Source organism: Asterias rubens, chromosome 3, assembly GCF_902459465.1.
Source record: "Asterias rubens chromosome 3, eAstRub1.3, whole genome shotgun sequence".
NCBI lineage: Eukaryota > Metazoa > Echinodermata > Asteroidea > Forcipulatida > Asteriidae > Asterias > Asterias rubens.
This window is the reverse complement of record NC_047064.1, coordinates 5,272,642-5,291,288: the sequence shown is the minus strand read 5'-3', so window position 1 is coordinate 5,291,288 and position 18,647 is coordinate 5,272,642. Positions and strand designations below refer to the sequence as shown.

Genomic DNA, 18,647 nt, shown 5'->3' with positions numbered 1-18,647 from the left:
GTTGTGTCACCACCAATACGTACAGATTTAGTGTTCGCCTTCAACTTGAGTTTATAAACCCAAGTCGTAGGATGGAGCTTATTGGAGTAACGTCAGTAAAGTTAATTGAGTAGATCCTCTACGTTCACATCTAGATCTCAGACAGGATGCTTCGTTTCTTGACAACCGTTTCACCTTCCGAAGCATTAGGATTTTCATTATTGGAGGCAAGTTAAAGTAGTCAAGAAAACTTGGTCTTCAAATTAAATGTTTCCCGTATGATTTTTTTTTTGTTTTTTTGGCAGATTTAACAAAAACTTTGCTTTTATTAATCCAAAGATTAATCAAAAGACGCTTTGTTGGATGTCATATGTAAGTCGATGGAAGGACTCTTTTAAGTCGATGGAAGGAATCTTTTATTGGACTTTTAATTTGAGGGGGACATTTTTAAAAAATACTTTTCAAACTAAATTTATTCTGATTAAACAAAATTCAAACAAAAAAATCAGAAAAACATGAAACAAGGCTGATGCAAATTTTAAGTGTTTCTCCTCTACGATTATCTTTATTATATTTGGAAAAAAAATGTTTACTCATTATTACACATGTAAAAACAAATTACAGAATGATTCTGTGAGTTAATGTATTAACAAGACTACCAAGGCAATCTCCATAAAGTATCAGGCCTGCATATCAGAACCTAATTTCATAAAGTCATATTTATAAGCATAAAAACATCCTAAGCACAGGAAAATGTTGCTCAACAGAAACTGGTTACCAGCTAAATCACCAAAAGGTTAACATATTGTGCAACACTCATTTTTTGCTAAGCAGTATCTTCTGCTTTTAAAACAGCTTTATGAAATTGGGCCCAGGTAGCAGGATAACAAAATATAAAACAAACAGATTGCTGCTCTGTAAACACGTTCAAGGTGAATATTGTACCATTGGTGTCACACACATAATCTATGAACCTCAAGGAGACTTTGGAATGCTAGGTGGCAGCAAACTTACCAGGTAAATTTAAAAAGACCTTTTTTTGCAAATACCGGGTCGCGCGCGCGTAAAGCTTGGAATTAGGTGCATTGTGGTCTAGCTGGTGATCAAATCTGATCCATATCTATCCCACAACGCACCTCATTCAACAGTCTGCGCTTGCGCAATGGTATTTGCGCAAAGGTCTATTGTTTAAATAGTTCTGATGAGCATGCCAGATTACAAAAAATTAATGGATTTACCTGGTAAGTCTGCTGCCACCTGGCGTCCAAAAAGTCCCTCATTGTTCACATGAATTTCATCACATGTCCACTAAATTGCTTGAAATATATCACAATATGAAAATTAACATTCTTTAAAATATAAAAAAATATGTCACAAACTTCTCAATATTTCCTGCTATGTGTGTACCTTAAAAAAAGAAAATATTGTAAACATTGCACAATATATCTTTGAAATTTTTATATATCAAATAATAAACCACAAGGGAAACTGACTGGGTACATTTTTAAATGATTTTGGGTTGAACAAAGAAAAATTGACTAGAGCGGGATTTGAACCAACGACCTCCAGTTTAACGTGCCGGCGCTCTACCAACTGAGCTATCTAGCCCTATGTTGGTGGTCTCCCAATTTTGTCAATATCTTTGTTCATGGGTTGCCTGTCAGAAGCCATACAACCACAAACTGGCTACACGGCAGTTTGTGGTTGTATGGCTTCTGACAGGCACCCCACGAACAAAGATATTGACAAAATAGGGACACCACCAACATACATGTAGGGCTAGATAGCTCAGTTGGTAGAGTGCCGGCACGTTAAACCCGAGGTCGATGGTTCAAATCCCGCTCTAGTCAATTTTTCTTTGTTCAACCCAAAATTATTTTAAATTTGTATATTATATATTACTTGCTCTAGGAGTAATGCTGCTCCAAACCAAATTCAAACCAACATTTTTTGAGGAAATGATCACTAAAGCCTACTCTTCTGTTTTTTTCACACTCTTTCCTTCTCATATGAACACGTACGATCTAACCCTCAGAAGGCTGTAGAATCACGTATTAACTGTCACTTAACAAAACTGCAAATATTTTAAACATTGCATAATATAATTTGCATCAAATGATGATTCTTAAATTTCTATAATATCGCTACTTGCTATAGGAGTAAATGCTGATTCACACACAATTTATTTTCCTCACAATCTTGAGGAAATGATCACTCATGATACCTACTCTTCTGTTTTTCAGACTCTTTTCAATTATTTCATTAAAACCTGATGAACATATACCATATAAAACTTGGACGGTATTAGTAGTACTTAAAGACTAACTTATTACATAAAAACTGCATCAGCTTTCGTAGCAACAACCGTGGCAAAAAACTACTTCATCATGTGCAATCTAATCCTTGAAAGACTCAACTCGACAATCACTTCACCATCTGAAAGACTGACCCTCAGCACCAATTTTTAAGGTGGATTTGTAACTTTTACAAACAAATATAATTGCTAATAAATTATTATTCAATTGCTGCATTAAAGGCAGTGGACACTATTGGTAATTGTCAAAGACTAGCTTTCACAGTTGGTGTATCTAAACATATGCATAAAATAACTAACCAGTGAAAATTTGAGCTCAATCGGTCTTCGAAGTTGCGAGATAATAATGAAAGAAAAAACACCCTTGTCACACGAAGTTGTGTGCGTTTAGATGGTTGATTTCGAGACCTCAAGTTCTAAATCTGAGGTCTCAAAATCAAGTTAGTGGAAAATTACTTCTTTCTCAAGAACTATGGCACTTCAGAGGGAGCCGTTTCTCACAATGTTTTATTCCATCAACCTCTCCCCACTACTCGTCACCAAGAAAGGTTTTATGCTAATAATTATTTTTAGTAATTACCAATAGTGTCCACTGCCTTTAAAACCTGATGAACATACATGTAGTATATACCATCTAATACTTGGACGGTATTAGTGTGCAATCTAATCCTTGAAAGACTCAACTCGACAATCACTTCACCGTCTGAAAGACTGACCTTCAGCATCAATTTTTAAGGTGGATTTGTAATTTTTACAAACAAATATAATTGCTGTTAAATTATTATTCAATTGCTACATTAAAAAGCCTCTAACTTAGGACCAATTTGCACTGGACCTAAAAAGTTTCAGTTACCATCACATAGGTAACTCAACGCTATAGACTTTTTTCATGGTGCAGCCATCTTGAATTTCTCCCATTACTATCAATGTTACCAAACCGAGGCTGGAAGAACAAAATAGTCTGGTTCTTATTTGCAAAATGATTATTAGCATTCATTATTGTTATTCAAACGAGGAACATGACCAAGATGGAGGTAGCATGATAAAGGTCTACGGTCTTACATGTAGCTACTTCATTTCTTCCCTGTGTTGGGCTAAGTCTGAAACAGTGACTTTGGCTACAGCTAGGGCTAGATCAGCGCGTCTGCCAGTGTTAATGAGTAGGCAGACACGCTAGGAATTCTAGCCGTAGCCGAGCCGAAGTCGACGTTTCGGACACAGACTAAGTTTACACTTATAGTGCCCACCTTTTTCAGTGTTTTGAACATCAAATGTCAACCTTTTTTAAGTTTTTCAAAATTGTATAAATTTATTTTTTTTAAGTGTTTCTCACAAAACAAAATGTATCTTGCCGATTTGTCTTGCATCGGTACATCCCAAAGTTAATAGTATTTCTTGAGTGATGATGCTCACTAGTGATGATGTGTTCTATGAGTTGTACACGATTGAAGACACTTGATATGTACATAAAATAGTTAATACATACACAATAATGGCACTTTTCTAGTACATAAAATAGATCATACATGTATGACCCTAGCACTTCATGAGTTTAAGCTATGTACAAGAAGTTAAACAGATACAAAGCATAAGATGTTTTTCTAAACCATAGATTCATATTTGTAAAAACAATAGGGTCCCATCTGGACAGTGGCCACTATTGGTAATTGTCAATGACCAGTATTCTCACTTGGTGTATCTCAACACATGCATAAAATTACAAACCTGTGAAAATTTGGACTCAATTGGTCATCAAAGTTGCGAGATAATAATAAAAGATAAAACACCCTTGTCACACAAAGTTGTGTGCTTTCAGCTGCCTTGGATTCTAAATCAATTCAAATATTTTAGTGGGAACTTATTTCCTTCACAAAAACTATGTTACTTCAGAGGGAGCCATTTCTCACAATGTTTTTACTATCAACAGGTAACCAAGTAAGTTTTTATGCTAACAACTATTTTGAGTAATTACTAATAGTGTCCAGTGACTTTATTGCTTTCCTGTATGTAAGCAAATATTTCAAAAGACACGGGTGAAGCCTTAATTTAATTCTAACCCAAATCACTGCCTTGGTTTCAAGAAAAATCTTTATTGCTCACCTGAGTACTGACTTGGTTCTGAACCTTCACCCAGCAATTCCTTTTTATCAGTAGCGTCTACCTTATTCCTTTTAAGCCTCTTTCCTCGCTTGGTTTTCTTGTGTACATCATCAGCGGGGACAGTCTTCACTTCTTGCTTTTTCCTCTCTGCTTCTTTGCGGACCTGTCGCATCTTATCTATCTTCACATTTAGTTCCTTTGAGAAAGAAGATAAAAACAATCTTTTTGAGAAACTTCTCATAAGTTAAGAACAATGAGCAGCAAATCTTGGCTCACTCTGATCAAAACACTTTCAACTTATTAGGGGGATGGAAGGATCACAGTCCACAAACCCAAACAACCAGCTTGCTTTAGTACAGTTGAGGAGAGAGTTATAATCATCAAGCCTAGAGGGGTCTTTAGCAGCAGCATGGCACGTGTTTGTGTCGTGTCATGGCCGAGCGGTTAAGAGCACCGGATTCAAGCTCTGCTGTTTGATCAGCAGAGTGTGGGTTCGAATAACAATAAAATTGGGGAGGTAGTGCTCTCTGCTCTACAGGCCAGGCTTCAGACTGATGATAACCAAGCCTACATCCGTATGGACTGTAAAAGGGGTAACCCTGTTTCAGCCCTAGGAGTAGGTGGCAACGGCCTCTGGATGAAAATAATTGTAGCCCACACCTTGAAGTGGCCTTCAGGCCTTGTGTGTCTGGCGACTTGCATAAAAATAAAAATAAATAAAAAAAAGGTATTTTCATAATTTTGAGATGTATCTGAAGTAAGGGACTTTCATGTACTTGTGACATGCATGCTCATTGCAATGGAGCTCTCAACTTAAATGTTTCTGGTGAAGGAAAGATGCAACAGTGAAGACCTCATTTTTCTCTCCAGCTCTGTATAATGTTAGTTTGTGATTCACCAGTTTTGAACGTCAGTGAAGACCATGTAGGATTGGATAGTGTCAGGTGGTATTTGACGTTGTGATCGCACACAGGGTTCAAGTACACAGTGAAGGTATCAAAGAGGACCGATAACGGAGCCTTGTGGGTTGGCTAAAAGGATGTGGCTCACATCAGAGTCAGCTTCAGAAATGCTAGCAAAACTTATAACATGGATTTGTTGTTCAATACCATGACACTTGATGCCGTTTTCCCAGCAGGTTGACATTGTAATCAGATCAAACTGTCACAGGTGACAAATGGCATCGCTTTACTGACAACCTGGCTTTTAAATCAACATTATGTTGAAAAAAAAAAAAAATCTATGACACCATCTTTAAAATCGAGCAACTTAAAAAATCAAAACCCGCTTACCTTATATTCCTTGATTGCATTTTGTATTATACTATGTGTCTTCCTGTTCTGTAAACCAGAAAAAAATAAACAAGTAAAGTGTTAATTCACAGATACACAACCTACAACCTTCCCAAATGTTTCCTATGAGGTGCATGTACATGTGTGTAGGTCTGCAAATTTCCAAAACCAAAGTAAACAAACAGTTATTTTTTATTTTATTTTATTCAACTTCCAACAGCACAAGCGCCAATTACAGGACGGATACAAATATTAATATTAAACATTATAAAAACAGAAAATTTAACAATGAATTAAGTCAGTAAACAAGCGTAAAAATACACAAACGCACATGTATGGCAAGAGGGGAAAACCCATAAAAGAACAGACGGAAACATGAAAGACCCCAAAGGACATTTTGTAGTTTTCCTACCTTGACAAAAAAATAACCACACCTTTCAGAGGCTCTAATGGCTCTAACTTAAAGATTCTCCTGATCAAAACAAAACCTACTGAATTTTGAACTGTGCTGGGTCTTTTCATTTTTGTGTTCAGTACGGAGTGTATTCGCAAGTGCCAGGCCAGATCTTGACAACAATCAACTTCCACATGTGTGTCGTGAACATGGGATTCTTTGGAGTTGAGCAATAGCAGAGTTACACCCAATTATTAGACTGACTACTGTTTTCTAATGTAAAACCAGAGCCCAGTTTCATAGCGCTGCTTAAAGGCAGTGGACACTCTTGGTAATTACTCAAAATAATTATCAGCATAAAATCTCACATAATAACGAGTAATGGGGAGAGTTTGATAGTATAAAACATTGTGAGAAACGGCTCACTCTGAAGAAACGTATTTTTCGAGAAAGAAGTAATTTTCCACGAATTTAATTTTGAGACATCAAGTTTTGAATTTGAGGTCTCGAAATCAGGCATCTGAAAGCACACAACTTATGTGACAAGGGTGTTTTTTTCTTTCATAGTTATCTTGCAACTCCGACGGCCAATCAAGCTCAAATTTTCACAGGTTTGTTATTTTATGCATATGTTGAGATACACCGAGTGAGAAGACTGGTCTTTGACAATTACCAATAGTGTCCACTGCCTTTAACCGACGATTATGAGGTAACTGTATGATTTTCATTTCATATCGCTGCTAACCATAAGCACAGAAAAAGGCATGCTAACCTTTCCGTTGCTCTATGAAAAGGGATGGCGTAACAATGCATATCTAGGTGGACGCCCAAGCTGGCCGTCTTCTTTTCTTGCTTACCTTAAAATACGCTTACGCTCAAGCACAATGTTCTGCTATAGTAAGCACAGAAATTAGCTTAATATTAAGCAGCACCATGAAATTGAACCCAGGTGCTTAGAATCCAAATCAAAACCACTTACCGCTATGTACAAATAGATGACCGTTATAAGATGTCCCAAAATAAGAACCCCAACCATAACGCATGCTGAGATGGTATCAAAGAGCATTATGCTCTCTGGTGTGGTGAAGACGGATGCAACAGCATTCTGGCAGACGGCGATACACTGGAAGACCAGACAAAATATCACATACTTGTCCTACAGAAAAAAGAAAAAGACAATTACCTTTACTAATAGTTATGAAGAATGATTGCTCAATACTAGAACTATGACATACCATACCGAAACTCAGCCTATCTTCTGGTTGGTCATGAGGACACAAGGATTTATGCTTAATTTTTTCCAAACGGGGCCCAATTACATACAAATTCTGCTTAGCAAATTTCTTGGCTATAAAGCAAGAATTGATCACGCTACCAGTCACAGCAACTGTAACTGTATAGTTTTCTGGCTGGTAACCTATTTTTGCTTTTGCTAAGCAATAAGTAGTTTTGTGCTAAGCAAATGTAGTTCTGTGCTAAGCATGTTTTGATCTATCAGACCTGTTATGACCTTTACTTACAAGAAGTGTGAGGTATGAGATTGGTGGAAGGGACTGTGCAGCGACATATTTGAAGGCTACAGCAGTCAGTAGTAATGTGAGTGTCACACTCAGCCGATCTTCAGGCTGGTCGGCAGCCACAGCAAAGGATGCAAACGACAAGGATATAATCAGCATCTGGAGAAGAAAGATGGAAATACTTTACTCTCAATGACTAGTGCAGAACAGCCAAACTAAAACATATTTGTTTTAATATAAGACAATTTAGTGCTTTTCACATTTCAAAGTTTCAAAGGTTTACTTTGTATGTATGAGAATACAACATGTTCTATCTAAACATTTCGTTACACTTTCGTTCCTTTTTTATGGCATAACAGCTTATCTCTGAACATGCTTTTCTCAAATAATGTTGTAATACGAGTTAGACTGTTTTGCCACGGAAGGGCTGTGAGGCACTTCATCTAAGCGGCTTTCTTTTTACATCTATAAAGCACAAATGGTGTATTAACTAAGAGCTGAAACAATAGCTGCAGACAGTGTTCATGTTTTGTGTGACCAACAGTAACTTTACAATGACCTAGGTCGGCAGCCACAGCAAAGGATGCAAACGACAAGGATATTATCAGCAACCGGCGTGTCATTGCCGTGCAGTAAAGAGCACCGGATTCAAGCTCTGGTGTTTGATCAGCAGAGTGTGGGTTCGAATCCCGGTCGTGACACTTGCTTCGAAAATTGGGGAGGTAGTGCTTTCTGCTCTATCGGCAAGGCTTCGGACTGATGATACCCAAACCTACATCCGTATGGACTGTAAAAGGGGTAACCCTGTTTCAGCTTTAGGAGTAGGTGGCAACCGCCTCCGGGAAAAAAAGAAAATTGTAGCCAACACCTTGAAGTGACCTTCAGGCCTTGTGTCTGGCGACTGGCATACAAAAAATAAAAAGTTAAAATTTACACTTGGTGTATCTCAACATATGCATAAAATAACAAACCTGTGAAAAGTTAAGCTCGATTGGTTGCCGAAGTTCCGAGATAACTATGTCACACGAAGTTGTGTGCTTTCAGATGCTTGATTTCGAGACCTCAAATTCTAAACTTGAGGTCTCAAAATCAAATTTGTGAAAAATTACTTCTTTCTCGAAAACTACGTCACATCAGAGGGAGTCGTTTCTCACAATGTTTTATACTATCAACCTCTCCCCATAACTCGTTACCAAGTGAGGTTTTATGCTGATAATTATTTTGAGAAATTACCAATAGTGTCCACTGCCTTTAAGTAGTGTTTCTTTGTTTTTTTGTCATATTTTCAAATAACAAAATAAATAAATTTATAAAAAAAATCACTTTAAGCAGATCATAAAACTTTCTCACCAAAACCAAAGTCAGATTCCAGAAGTAGTAGAGTCCCTTCCTCTTGGCGTACATGGAGATATGATAGACTGGATACACTCTATGGGACGAGGATTCCTCTCGATTCCCTTTGATTGGTGCAGCACTCACCGCTGGGATAAGCTCCCACTCATGGCTTCCTGTTCGTTAAAGAGTAAGATGAGAAGCAGGCCAAGTCCGAATTGGCAACTTCGACTACAGCATTGGCTAGATCAGCGCGTGTGCCAGTGTTGAAGAATAGGCAGCAGACGCGATCTAGCCGTAGCCAAAGTCGCTGCTCGGACATGGCCTTACAGTGTAGACGATTGCCTCCATGCTCCCTGGTCATTGGTGCCATTAAAATGCTCAAATTAAATTTACAGTTTCTTTATGTTATCTCCTTTGCTAAGGAGATAATGCATTGGTGCATTGCCCTTCTAAAGACGAAGCAAACAGGCCTGTGTGAATAAGAAAATAGAAATTTACCTGAGAATGTGTCCATTCTAATGGAGTCTTTAATGTTGGTATCCTTGACAAACTCCACATCAGTCTCTGGCCAGTCAGACATTAGCTTGATTGATAATTTCTGGAATTTTCAAGGTCAAACAAAACAGCTATTTTAATAATACACAAATTTGCTTGATTTATTACACTAACTGTATTTATAATAATTTAACACAGTGTAGTTAGCAGTGGCTGTCTGGTGGTAAACTTTTTTTAAAACAGCTGAGGACTAACGTAGCTTATAAAATCTGTACGCGTGACCTCAGCGTAACTGGTAGCGTTTTGTGCTAATGCAAGGGAGTCTATTGATTTCTATAGACCCCCTTACACAATGTGCACAGCTTCCAAACAATGCGCGTCCACCATTTCCATAAAATCTAATGGGATGTTGGTGAACAATTTTGACTCCAAAATGGCGGAAATGATTATAATATGCAGTTCTCATATAGCGCTTTATCTACTCCCAATGGGCGTCTCAAAGTTCGTACAATGTATTTCGAGCAACAAGTTGAAGTACAAGACCTACATGTATTTATATACTAGTACCATGTAATGGTTTACCAGGGCCCAATTTCATAGACCTGCTAAGCACAAAAATTTGTTAGCATGAAATTTCTTACTTGATAAAAGCAGGATTACAAACCAAATTTCCACGTGATTTTCAGGATAAGCAAACAACAGCTGAATACTAGTAACAAGCAATATGCAACAAATGGAAACTTGGTTGGTAATCCTGTTTTTATCAGGGAAGAAATTTCATGCTAAGCAAATTTTGTGCTTAGCAGCTCTTTGAAATTGGGCCCAGCCAGGTGCTGAGTCGCAATATGCAGCCAATCAAACCAGGAACACCGGGGTGAATCCCTTCTCTTTAAGATAAGTGCACTGGGTTTATGTACCGGTACATAACACAACACACGAAGAACGAAGCAATAATGGTTAGGTTGCTTTTCGTGTGAGTAGGCTGTGCGTTAAATGCAAAGAGTTTTAGTAGAGGTGTGGCAGGAACTACACGTACCTGAAAGTCCACAGGGAATGTCTTGAGGTACATGGACGTCTTGAATGTGGCTCTCAGCCGATACGTAAAATAGACGTCTGGTTCCCCGTGTTCATCATCGGCTGGTTTTATTCTGTGCTTACACTCCATTTTCTTGATTTCTTCCGCATTGGTGAAGACGATTCTCGGGGACCACATTTTATCCCAGTCAACATCCTGAAACATTTAGTCAAGCATTGAAATCTCAAAGACATGAAGATTTATCCTTTAAAACTTTTCCAAACAAGGCTCAATTTTATAATTCTGCTTAGCAAATTTCTTGACTATAAAGCAATAAGTGACCAGGGTACCAGTCGCAGCAATGATAACTGAATGGTATTCTGGCTGGTAAACTATTTTCGCAAAGCAAACATCTGTTTTGTGCTAAGCAAGTTTTTGTGCTTACAGGCTTTATGAAAATGGGCACCGGTTGGAGCTTTGAAGACATCAACGGAGAATCCTCTTTTAAAACATATATTTGTTAGTGGTATTTTACCATTTTATGAATCTATATATCCTACAACTTCTCTCCCATGCCCCTTTCAACCTTGATCACTGCCAAACTTTTCTTCTGGAAACTCTAGACATCCAGGCCTTGAATTTGTTTGATTGAAGCCATCGCACTACAGCGGTTAACAGTATTGTCCAAAGGCCCACACTTCAAGTTTAACAACTTATAAAATAACAAACCTGTGAAAATTTAGGCTCAATTGGTCATCCGAGTCGGGAGAAAATAACGGGAAAACCCACCCTTGTTTCCGCACATTTCGCTGTGTCATGACATGTGTTCAAAATAAACCCGTTATTCTCGATATATCGAGAATTAATAATTGTTTCAATGTTTTCTCAAACAGTAAAGCATTTCATGGAATAATATTTCAAGGGAAGTCTTTCACCATTACCTTCTGTAAACCCTGTAACGTATTTGTAAATCTGTGAACTTTTAATTTTTGTTCTGTTCAGAAAGTGTCCAATGGCTTTAAAGGAGCACAGTAATTTTCATCTGGTGAGGGCACTTCAATTATTAAAGGCCAATTGTATTATATTGGCACCACACCAAAAGCAAAGGGCACCATGGTAATTCAATACCATGAAAATTGCCGTGGTGAGTGCCAATGGTTGTTTTGAGGCCTGGGGCCGATTTCACCAAGAGCTGAGGCCATGTACAAAACGGCGACTTCGGCTACAGCTACGGCTAGATCGTGGGCGTCTGCCTATTGTTCAACACTGGCAGACACACTGATCTAGCCGTAGGCGCCATTTCGAAGACGGCCTAAGATTGATCTTACATGTAAAAGCAAATAACAATACAATTACTTCGGTAAAACTGACAATTTGTCTTGCGGTGAACTTTATTGCTTTGTGAAATCGGCTCCTGGACCTCTCATTTATCTCAGTGTCTCACCTCTCTTATGAGTCCCTTTACTAAAGGCTCTTTGTATGTCACACCAAGGAACAACTCTGCATCAAACTGCTGCTTCACTGTGTCGATCTCACCAACTGTGATGACATTACATCGCACCCGGGCAAAAATCTACAAAATAAGAAAAACACAACTTCTCAAAAGGAAGTCATTGTAACTAATAGTGGCTGTGCTTTAAAAAGTAAATGCTGGGTTTTTATGCCAACTGAAACTGTGTCATACTTGTGAAATTGTTGGGATTCAGCATGCAATAATTAGTGCTAAACGCTTTACATTTCCATTTGTATTTATCAGTTTAACTTTAAGTGTCGAACTAGCATACAACTTATACGTGTAAGAGCAGAACAGAAGGCTGTCACCACATGGCTGTGAGGAGATCTGATAGATACTCAGGGGTCTTGAGGGTTCGGTTTGGACCCTGAGAATTTTCGATTTGTCAACTTCTGTTCGCAACAGGGCCTACAGCCAACAAATGAAGCTGTACAAAAGAAGGTCCATCAACCTTAACCTCATCAGTCAGGATGTTCCGTTTTTGTCATACTTTATATCCAGACAGAGAGTTTTTAACTGCTGGAATTTACTTGCAGGGAGGCAATCCAATTGCCAATAGAAGCTACGTGTGAACACATTCAAGGGCCACACAAATAATTAATATAACAACAACATTATTATAATTATTATTATTCATTTTAGTTTTACCCATCAAGTTTTTTAAAAAAGGGAGTAGGGCTATAGCGCCAGAACTGTGTCTAATTTTATGTAAACAAAATTAACACCTTCCGTTTGTCATTCCGTGGTTCATGCCAAACCTCGTCAGTAGAAGCCCTTCCATTCAATTCAATCTCGGCCAACTTGGATGTAACTGTTGCGAAACTTTCAAGCACTTGATTCCTGAATATGGCGTCTGAATTACTCTTGTTTTCGTCCATTTTCACTGCAGTTAAGAATAAACACAAACCATCAATTGTTTATTGGTAGCAACTAGCTGCACCAATCACAAAAACTACCATCAATAGAGGGCGCTACTACAGACGAACGAACTACAGGCTGGTGCACATTCTTATTCTGTGGGTGATTTTACCAAACAAACTTACCATCCGCACAGACAGGTGCTACAAACTCAAAATGTTCAAAAACACGAAAGAAATACTCAGGTCTCTCAGCCTCTTAAAACCAATCAAATATAGAAGGAACCAATAAATAAATAGTCAACTTGCGGGTACAACCATGTCACGTAAATCTCTTTTGTGAGTGTTGGCTCTGAGAAGAGCCGGTTTGACCTCGCCCGACGTTTCGAACATACTCTGCTTGTTTTGGTCGATAATAAACTTCAGAGTTCCTTTAAGTGCGGGCAGGTACAAACTTCAAGGTCAGCCGTCTTGAAGTTAGGCCTGCGTACTACAAAGTAACACCTCCGAACATAATGTGCTTTGCCCCAAACCGATTTGCTGTCGGTTTTCACAAATTATGAAGCCCTAGAAATAAAGTAGGCATACGTGACCTCTAAAGCGGCCTCTTAATTTATCAAGTCTCCTAAAAACATGAAGCACAGAACGCCAATATCGTGCTAAATACACAATCTAATAAGTGCAAGACCCTCCAATATTTTTGTATTATTAAATTGTGGGTGTACAGATCATTCGTCCGGGTTCTCATGGCGTTGGTCTCATAGAGCAAGGACCATCAGGTTTGAATCCGGGTTGAGATTTGTTTTCGAAAAAAAATAATTGATGACGGATTTCATTGATTAGTAATAAAAGTTCGATCAGTTTTTTTTACATACTGTTATATATGCAGTGCCGTATTCAATTGCTTTTTACTTCACAAATATTGGATGTTGGGTGGCGACAAAAACTTATCACTGTTGTCACTGCCCCGCTCTCCCAGTTCAAATCCACTCTTAATCTACCTTAGTTGCTTCATCGGTCAAACGCGTGCGTAATCTTGGTGTGATATCCCATCTTGGGACTTTGCCGAGTAGTGAAGTAGAAGTAGAAGTAGCATCCAATAACACAGTCCGGCGTCCTCCTAAAAACGATCAGAGCATTCAAGTGATCGAAACATTGAGTTGTCAACCACCGGTGCTACCGCGGAACCTATTATCTGCTGATAATACTCCCACCATAATGCAAAGTTACAAAACGGGCTAATCAAAACCAAGAGTCAAAATTAACGTGGAAATTTGTAGACATTTATTTATAAGTTTTGACTCAGTCGAGTGTTCAGTGTATTTTGGGTCGACTTTTTCATTTTTTCATTTTTGTTTCCTAATGGTTTTTACTAACCCGTTTGTGGCCGTGATCGATGCTCGGTGTCCATTATAGGTCAACTGAAGGCAATTGAACTTTGATAAAAAAGATAAAAAGTGTTCGGAATTTGTAGACCAGAGGCATAATGAGTTTCAAATGCAACCAAGCCGGATGGACAGTTGTATCATAAAAATGAGGCTTCTGAGTTTGGTCAGTTTACTGCTGGTGAGTACATGTTGTAAACAAAAAATCGTTGTTTATAGGTAGTTTTATTGGTTGTATTATTTGGTTGCGGTAACACCATGTGTGTATCTACTTACCAGGTAGAGTTGAGAGAACTGTCTTTCTTTATTCTACTACTGCGGTCGTAGCTTTATCGGATGTTGGGGAAACTTCCCAGTTCTGAAAAGAACTGTCCTGCTTTTTAACTACTACCTGTGCGTAGGGTATAGAAAATTGGCTGGGACTACTACTTTTAGCTTATCGTACTTAACTGTATAACTACCGCGGAGTCAGTTCTTAAATTGGTCTCAACGTTTCGACTAGCTTGCTCTATCATCGTCAGGAGACTGAATGTATTGATTGTTTACCTCATCCAGCCATTTGTGTGTTTTTTAATGTGTTTAAATCCTACTTGTAATTTTCTCAATGTTTTTACTATTTCCATATTGCTATTAATTTTAATGTTTGTAAATCACATCCAATTATTTTGGGCTGTGGGCCACGAAATATGATGCTAAAAAAATGAAATAAAAGGAAATGAAAAATCCTATTTTTTTCAATCAACAATAATAATGCATCTTAATAGCGCTTAGTATCCATCACTCAGTGACGTTAAAGGCGCTTTAACATTTTCCAGCAAGTTATTGTTTTGAACTATGGTACCAATTCATTTACAGCACCATGTATAGTAAACACATTTGCTGTGACGCAATAATGCTGTCAATCTACTTGGAACACCTGGGCGGACCCCTTCTCTTCGTTAAGTGAACTGGGTCCGTGTGCATTACACAACACCCGGGACCAACGGCTTTACGTCCCTTCCGAAGGACACAGCAGTAATGGCCAAGTGTCTTGCTTACAAGAGCCCATACTCTGGTGAACACTGTGAACAGAATCACCAATCTTATCGTCGTGGACAGGACACGCATCATAGTGTTTTTTGGGATGTTGTGAATGTGCATTCTTCTAATTGGATGTTTAAACCATGTAATAATAATAATAATAATAGCGGGCATTTTACAGAGCGCTCTTACACAGGGTACCACAGCGCTTTACACTGTATTTAATTGCAACGTTGCTTTCAAAAGAGGGGCTTCAATCAATGAATTCAGTTTTGTGATAATTTTCCAAATAGACAGATTATTTTAATAAAAATTGGGGAAACAAGTCTCGTATTATAAAAGTCTAAAACGGTGTAATATATGCCATTGTGTTTGAACACTTTGATACCCTTCAAGCGTTTTGTTGTCAGAACGTTCAATGCGTCACCTTTCAAATAAATAATTGTCTACTGTTTTTGTATGGATTTTTGTTTGTTCAATTCTCAATTTTGATGATATTCAACCAATCGGCATTGGAATAAACCTGATGACAGAACAACAAATTCCTCTTTTTATTGTACAGACCCACTTTGGGGTTTTATGTTTGATGTTGTCATGTTTAAAATTTCGTCATGAAGGAGAATCAGATAAAATTGAATTTTACACCGTTTTAACGTGAGGTTGGAGACTTTTAAAGACCCTGGACACTATTGGTAATTGTCAAAGACCAGTCTTCTCACTTAATGTATCTCAACACATGCATAAAATAACAAACCTGTGAAAATTTGAGCTCAATTGGTACTCGAAGTTGCGAGATAATAATGAAAGAAAAAACACCCTTGCCACACGCAGTTGTGTGCGTTTAGATGGTTGATTTCGAGACCTCAAGTTCTAAACCTGAGGTTTCGAAATCAAATTCGTGGAAAATTACTTCTCTCTCGAAAACTATGGCACTTCAGAGGGAGCCATTTCTCACAATGTTTTGTACCATCAACCTCTCCCCATTACTCGTTATCAAGTAAGGTTTTATGCTAATAATTATTTTGAGTAATTACCAATAGTGTCCACTGCCTTTAACTTATTCTCCACTTTCATAAAGATTATATCTGTTGAAAATTCGTGCATTACAAAAAGTAGGTTGGAAAATTACTTGGACCCTATCGGTAATAATTACTTCAGGCCTGACCTTTTATACGCAAACTGAAAGCATGCAAATTTCTGAAACAATGATGTTTTTTCTTCCATTAATCTCTTGCAACTTCTTTGAGCCCAAATTTTCACAGATTTGTTAATTTATGCATAATTATGTTGGGATACACCATGTGAGAATACTAGTCTTTGACAATTACCCAACGCGTCCAGTGCCTTTAAGATTGTTTTAGTCTCGTTGATTTCGTTGTCTATTATTAGTCACCCTAAAAGTATACAAAACACAGGTGATGTATGTAGTTATCAAGTAAAGTATGAAATATTTTGACCTGAATGATAACACCGACGATTTGTTGGCAGTGATTTAGTCTCTCACTGTTTGATGTAGGTTAGCCTGAAGTATTTATAAAGGCTACTTCTTATCGCAACGGTGTCGTACCTTTGGGGCAATGCATATACACAAAGATCAGGTACCGTCCCCAAAACGATGTTCCCGTACTTAAAGGAACACGTTGCCTTGGATCGGACGAGTTGGTCTGTAAAAAGCTTGTGTACCTGTTTTTTATAAAATGCGTATGGTTGGAAAGATGTTTTAAAAGTAGAATACAATGATCCACACAAGTTTGCCTCGAAATTGCGTGGTTTTCCTTTTACTGTGGGAACTAACACGGTCGGCCATTTATGGGAGTCAAAAATTTGACTCCCATAAATGGCCGACCGTGTTAGACGACGAGGTAAAAGGAAAACCGTGCAATTTCGAGGCATGTTTGTGTGGATCATTGTATTCTACTTTTACAACATCTTTCTACCCATATGCATTTTATAACAAACGGTTACAAACGCTTTTCAAAGACCAACTCGGCCGATCCAAGGCAACGTGTTCCTTTAAAGGCAGTGGACACTATTGGTAATTGTCAAAGACTAGCCTTCACACTCACAGTTGGTGTTTCTCACAACATATGCATACAATAACAAACCTGTGAAAATTTGAGCTCAATCGGTAATCGAACTTGCGAGATAATAATGAAAGAAAAACACCCTTGTCACACGAAGTTGTGTGCGTTTAGATGATTGATTTCGAGACCTCAAGTTCTAAATCTGAGGTTTCGAAATCAAATTCGTGGAAAATTACTTCTTTCTCGAAAACTATCGCACTTCAGAGGGAGCCTTTTCTCACAATGTTTTATACCATCAACCTCTCCCCATTTACTCGTCACCAAGAAAGGCTTTATGCTAATAATTATTTTCATTAATTACCAATCAATTCCTCTTTTTTACACACATTCTCAAAAATATGCATCCATATGTGGAGACATCTTTTGTTCTTTCCATTGTCCCTGGTTAAGATTTTCCCATAATTCCCGAGCACCCGGAATTTCCCTATGGAGTCCTTTTATTTTTCATTTTTGTTTTGTCCTTGGATGGCATGTTGGTTGATTGCACATCCCATTTCCTTTTTGTTTTATACAGGTTTGCGTCCCAGTCAGACCAGACGCCACATTAGAGTTCCGATTCCAAAGCTTCAAGACTACCGTGTGTTGCGATAAATTTATTTTTTGCCAAAAGTGCGAAGCATTTTTCAGTGTTTGCGTTGATGAAGACTACACGTCAGGGTTAGTATTTTTTTATTTAAAAGCAAAATATACCTTTGTTATTTGGAACCCTTCGAATGTTTTAATCCTATATAAAAGTAGATGTATATAATAAAACTAACCTTACCTGTAAACATTTCATTTCAAAAGATGGTCTTCTTTTTTTAGGTGTCGCAAAAAATTGGAATAGTAGGCCTATGTGAATGATGTCCACGCATGCAAGAAGAATAATCCCAAATAGGAATAGGCCTACACATAATCTTAGAAGCATTGCCGGTGACGCTTCTTATCCAAATTGTTGAGGATAAAAAGTGATGTTTCCATTGTCTCAGTACTTCGAAGTGAAATGTTTCTCTAAATGCATTATACTATCCAGAGCTGCTGTACTTCTTAACACGAGGTTTGCATTGACATTATTTGTTAGTCATTACCAAACGCACACAAAACCTTTAAAGACACTGGACACTATTGGTAATTGTCAAAGACCAGTCTGCTCACTTGGTGTATCTAAACACATGCATAACATAACAAACCTGTGCAAATTTGAACTCATTTGGTCGTCGAAGTTGCGAGATAATAATGAAAGAAAACAAAACCTTGTCACACGAAGTTGTGTGCATTTAGATGGTTTATTTCGAGACCTCAAATTCTAAACCGGGGGTCTCGAAATCAAATTCGTGGAAAGTTACTTCTTTCACGAAAACTATGTCA

At 38.0% G+C, this 18,647-nt stretch overlaps 1 protein-coding gene across 1 annotated transcript; it reads right to left on the bottom strand.

Annotated features, from left to right (window-relative positions):
- Positions 1 to 4,250: 4,250 nt before the first annotated feature.
- Positions 4,251 to 12,844, bottom strand: LOC117288467. Its single transcript, XM_033769344.1, has 9 exons — positions 12,680 to 12,844; positions 11,886 to 12,014; positions 10,463 to 10,657; positions 9,430 to 9,529; positions 8,947 to 9,104; positions 7,600 to 7,755; positions 7,059 to 7,235; positions 5,686 to 5,733; positions 4,251 to 4,589 (listed from the first exon to the last, which is right to left on the bottom strand). Exons 1-9 carry the CDS (start codon positions 12,830 to 12,832, stop codon positions 4,383 to 4,385), a joined length of 1,323 nt encoding a protein of 440 aa, XP_033625235.1. The 5' UTR covers positions 12,833 to 12,844; the 3' UTR covers positions 4,251 to 4,382.
- Positions 12,845 to 18,647: the final 5,803 nt, after the last annotated feature.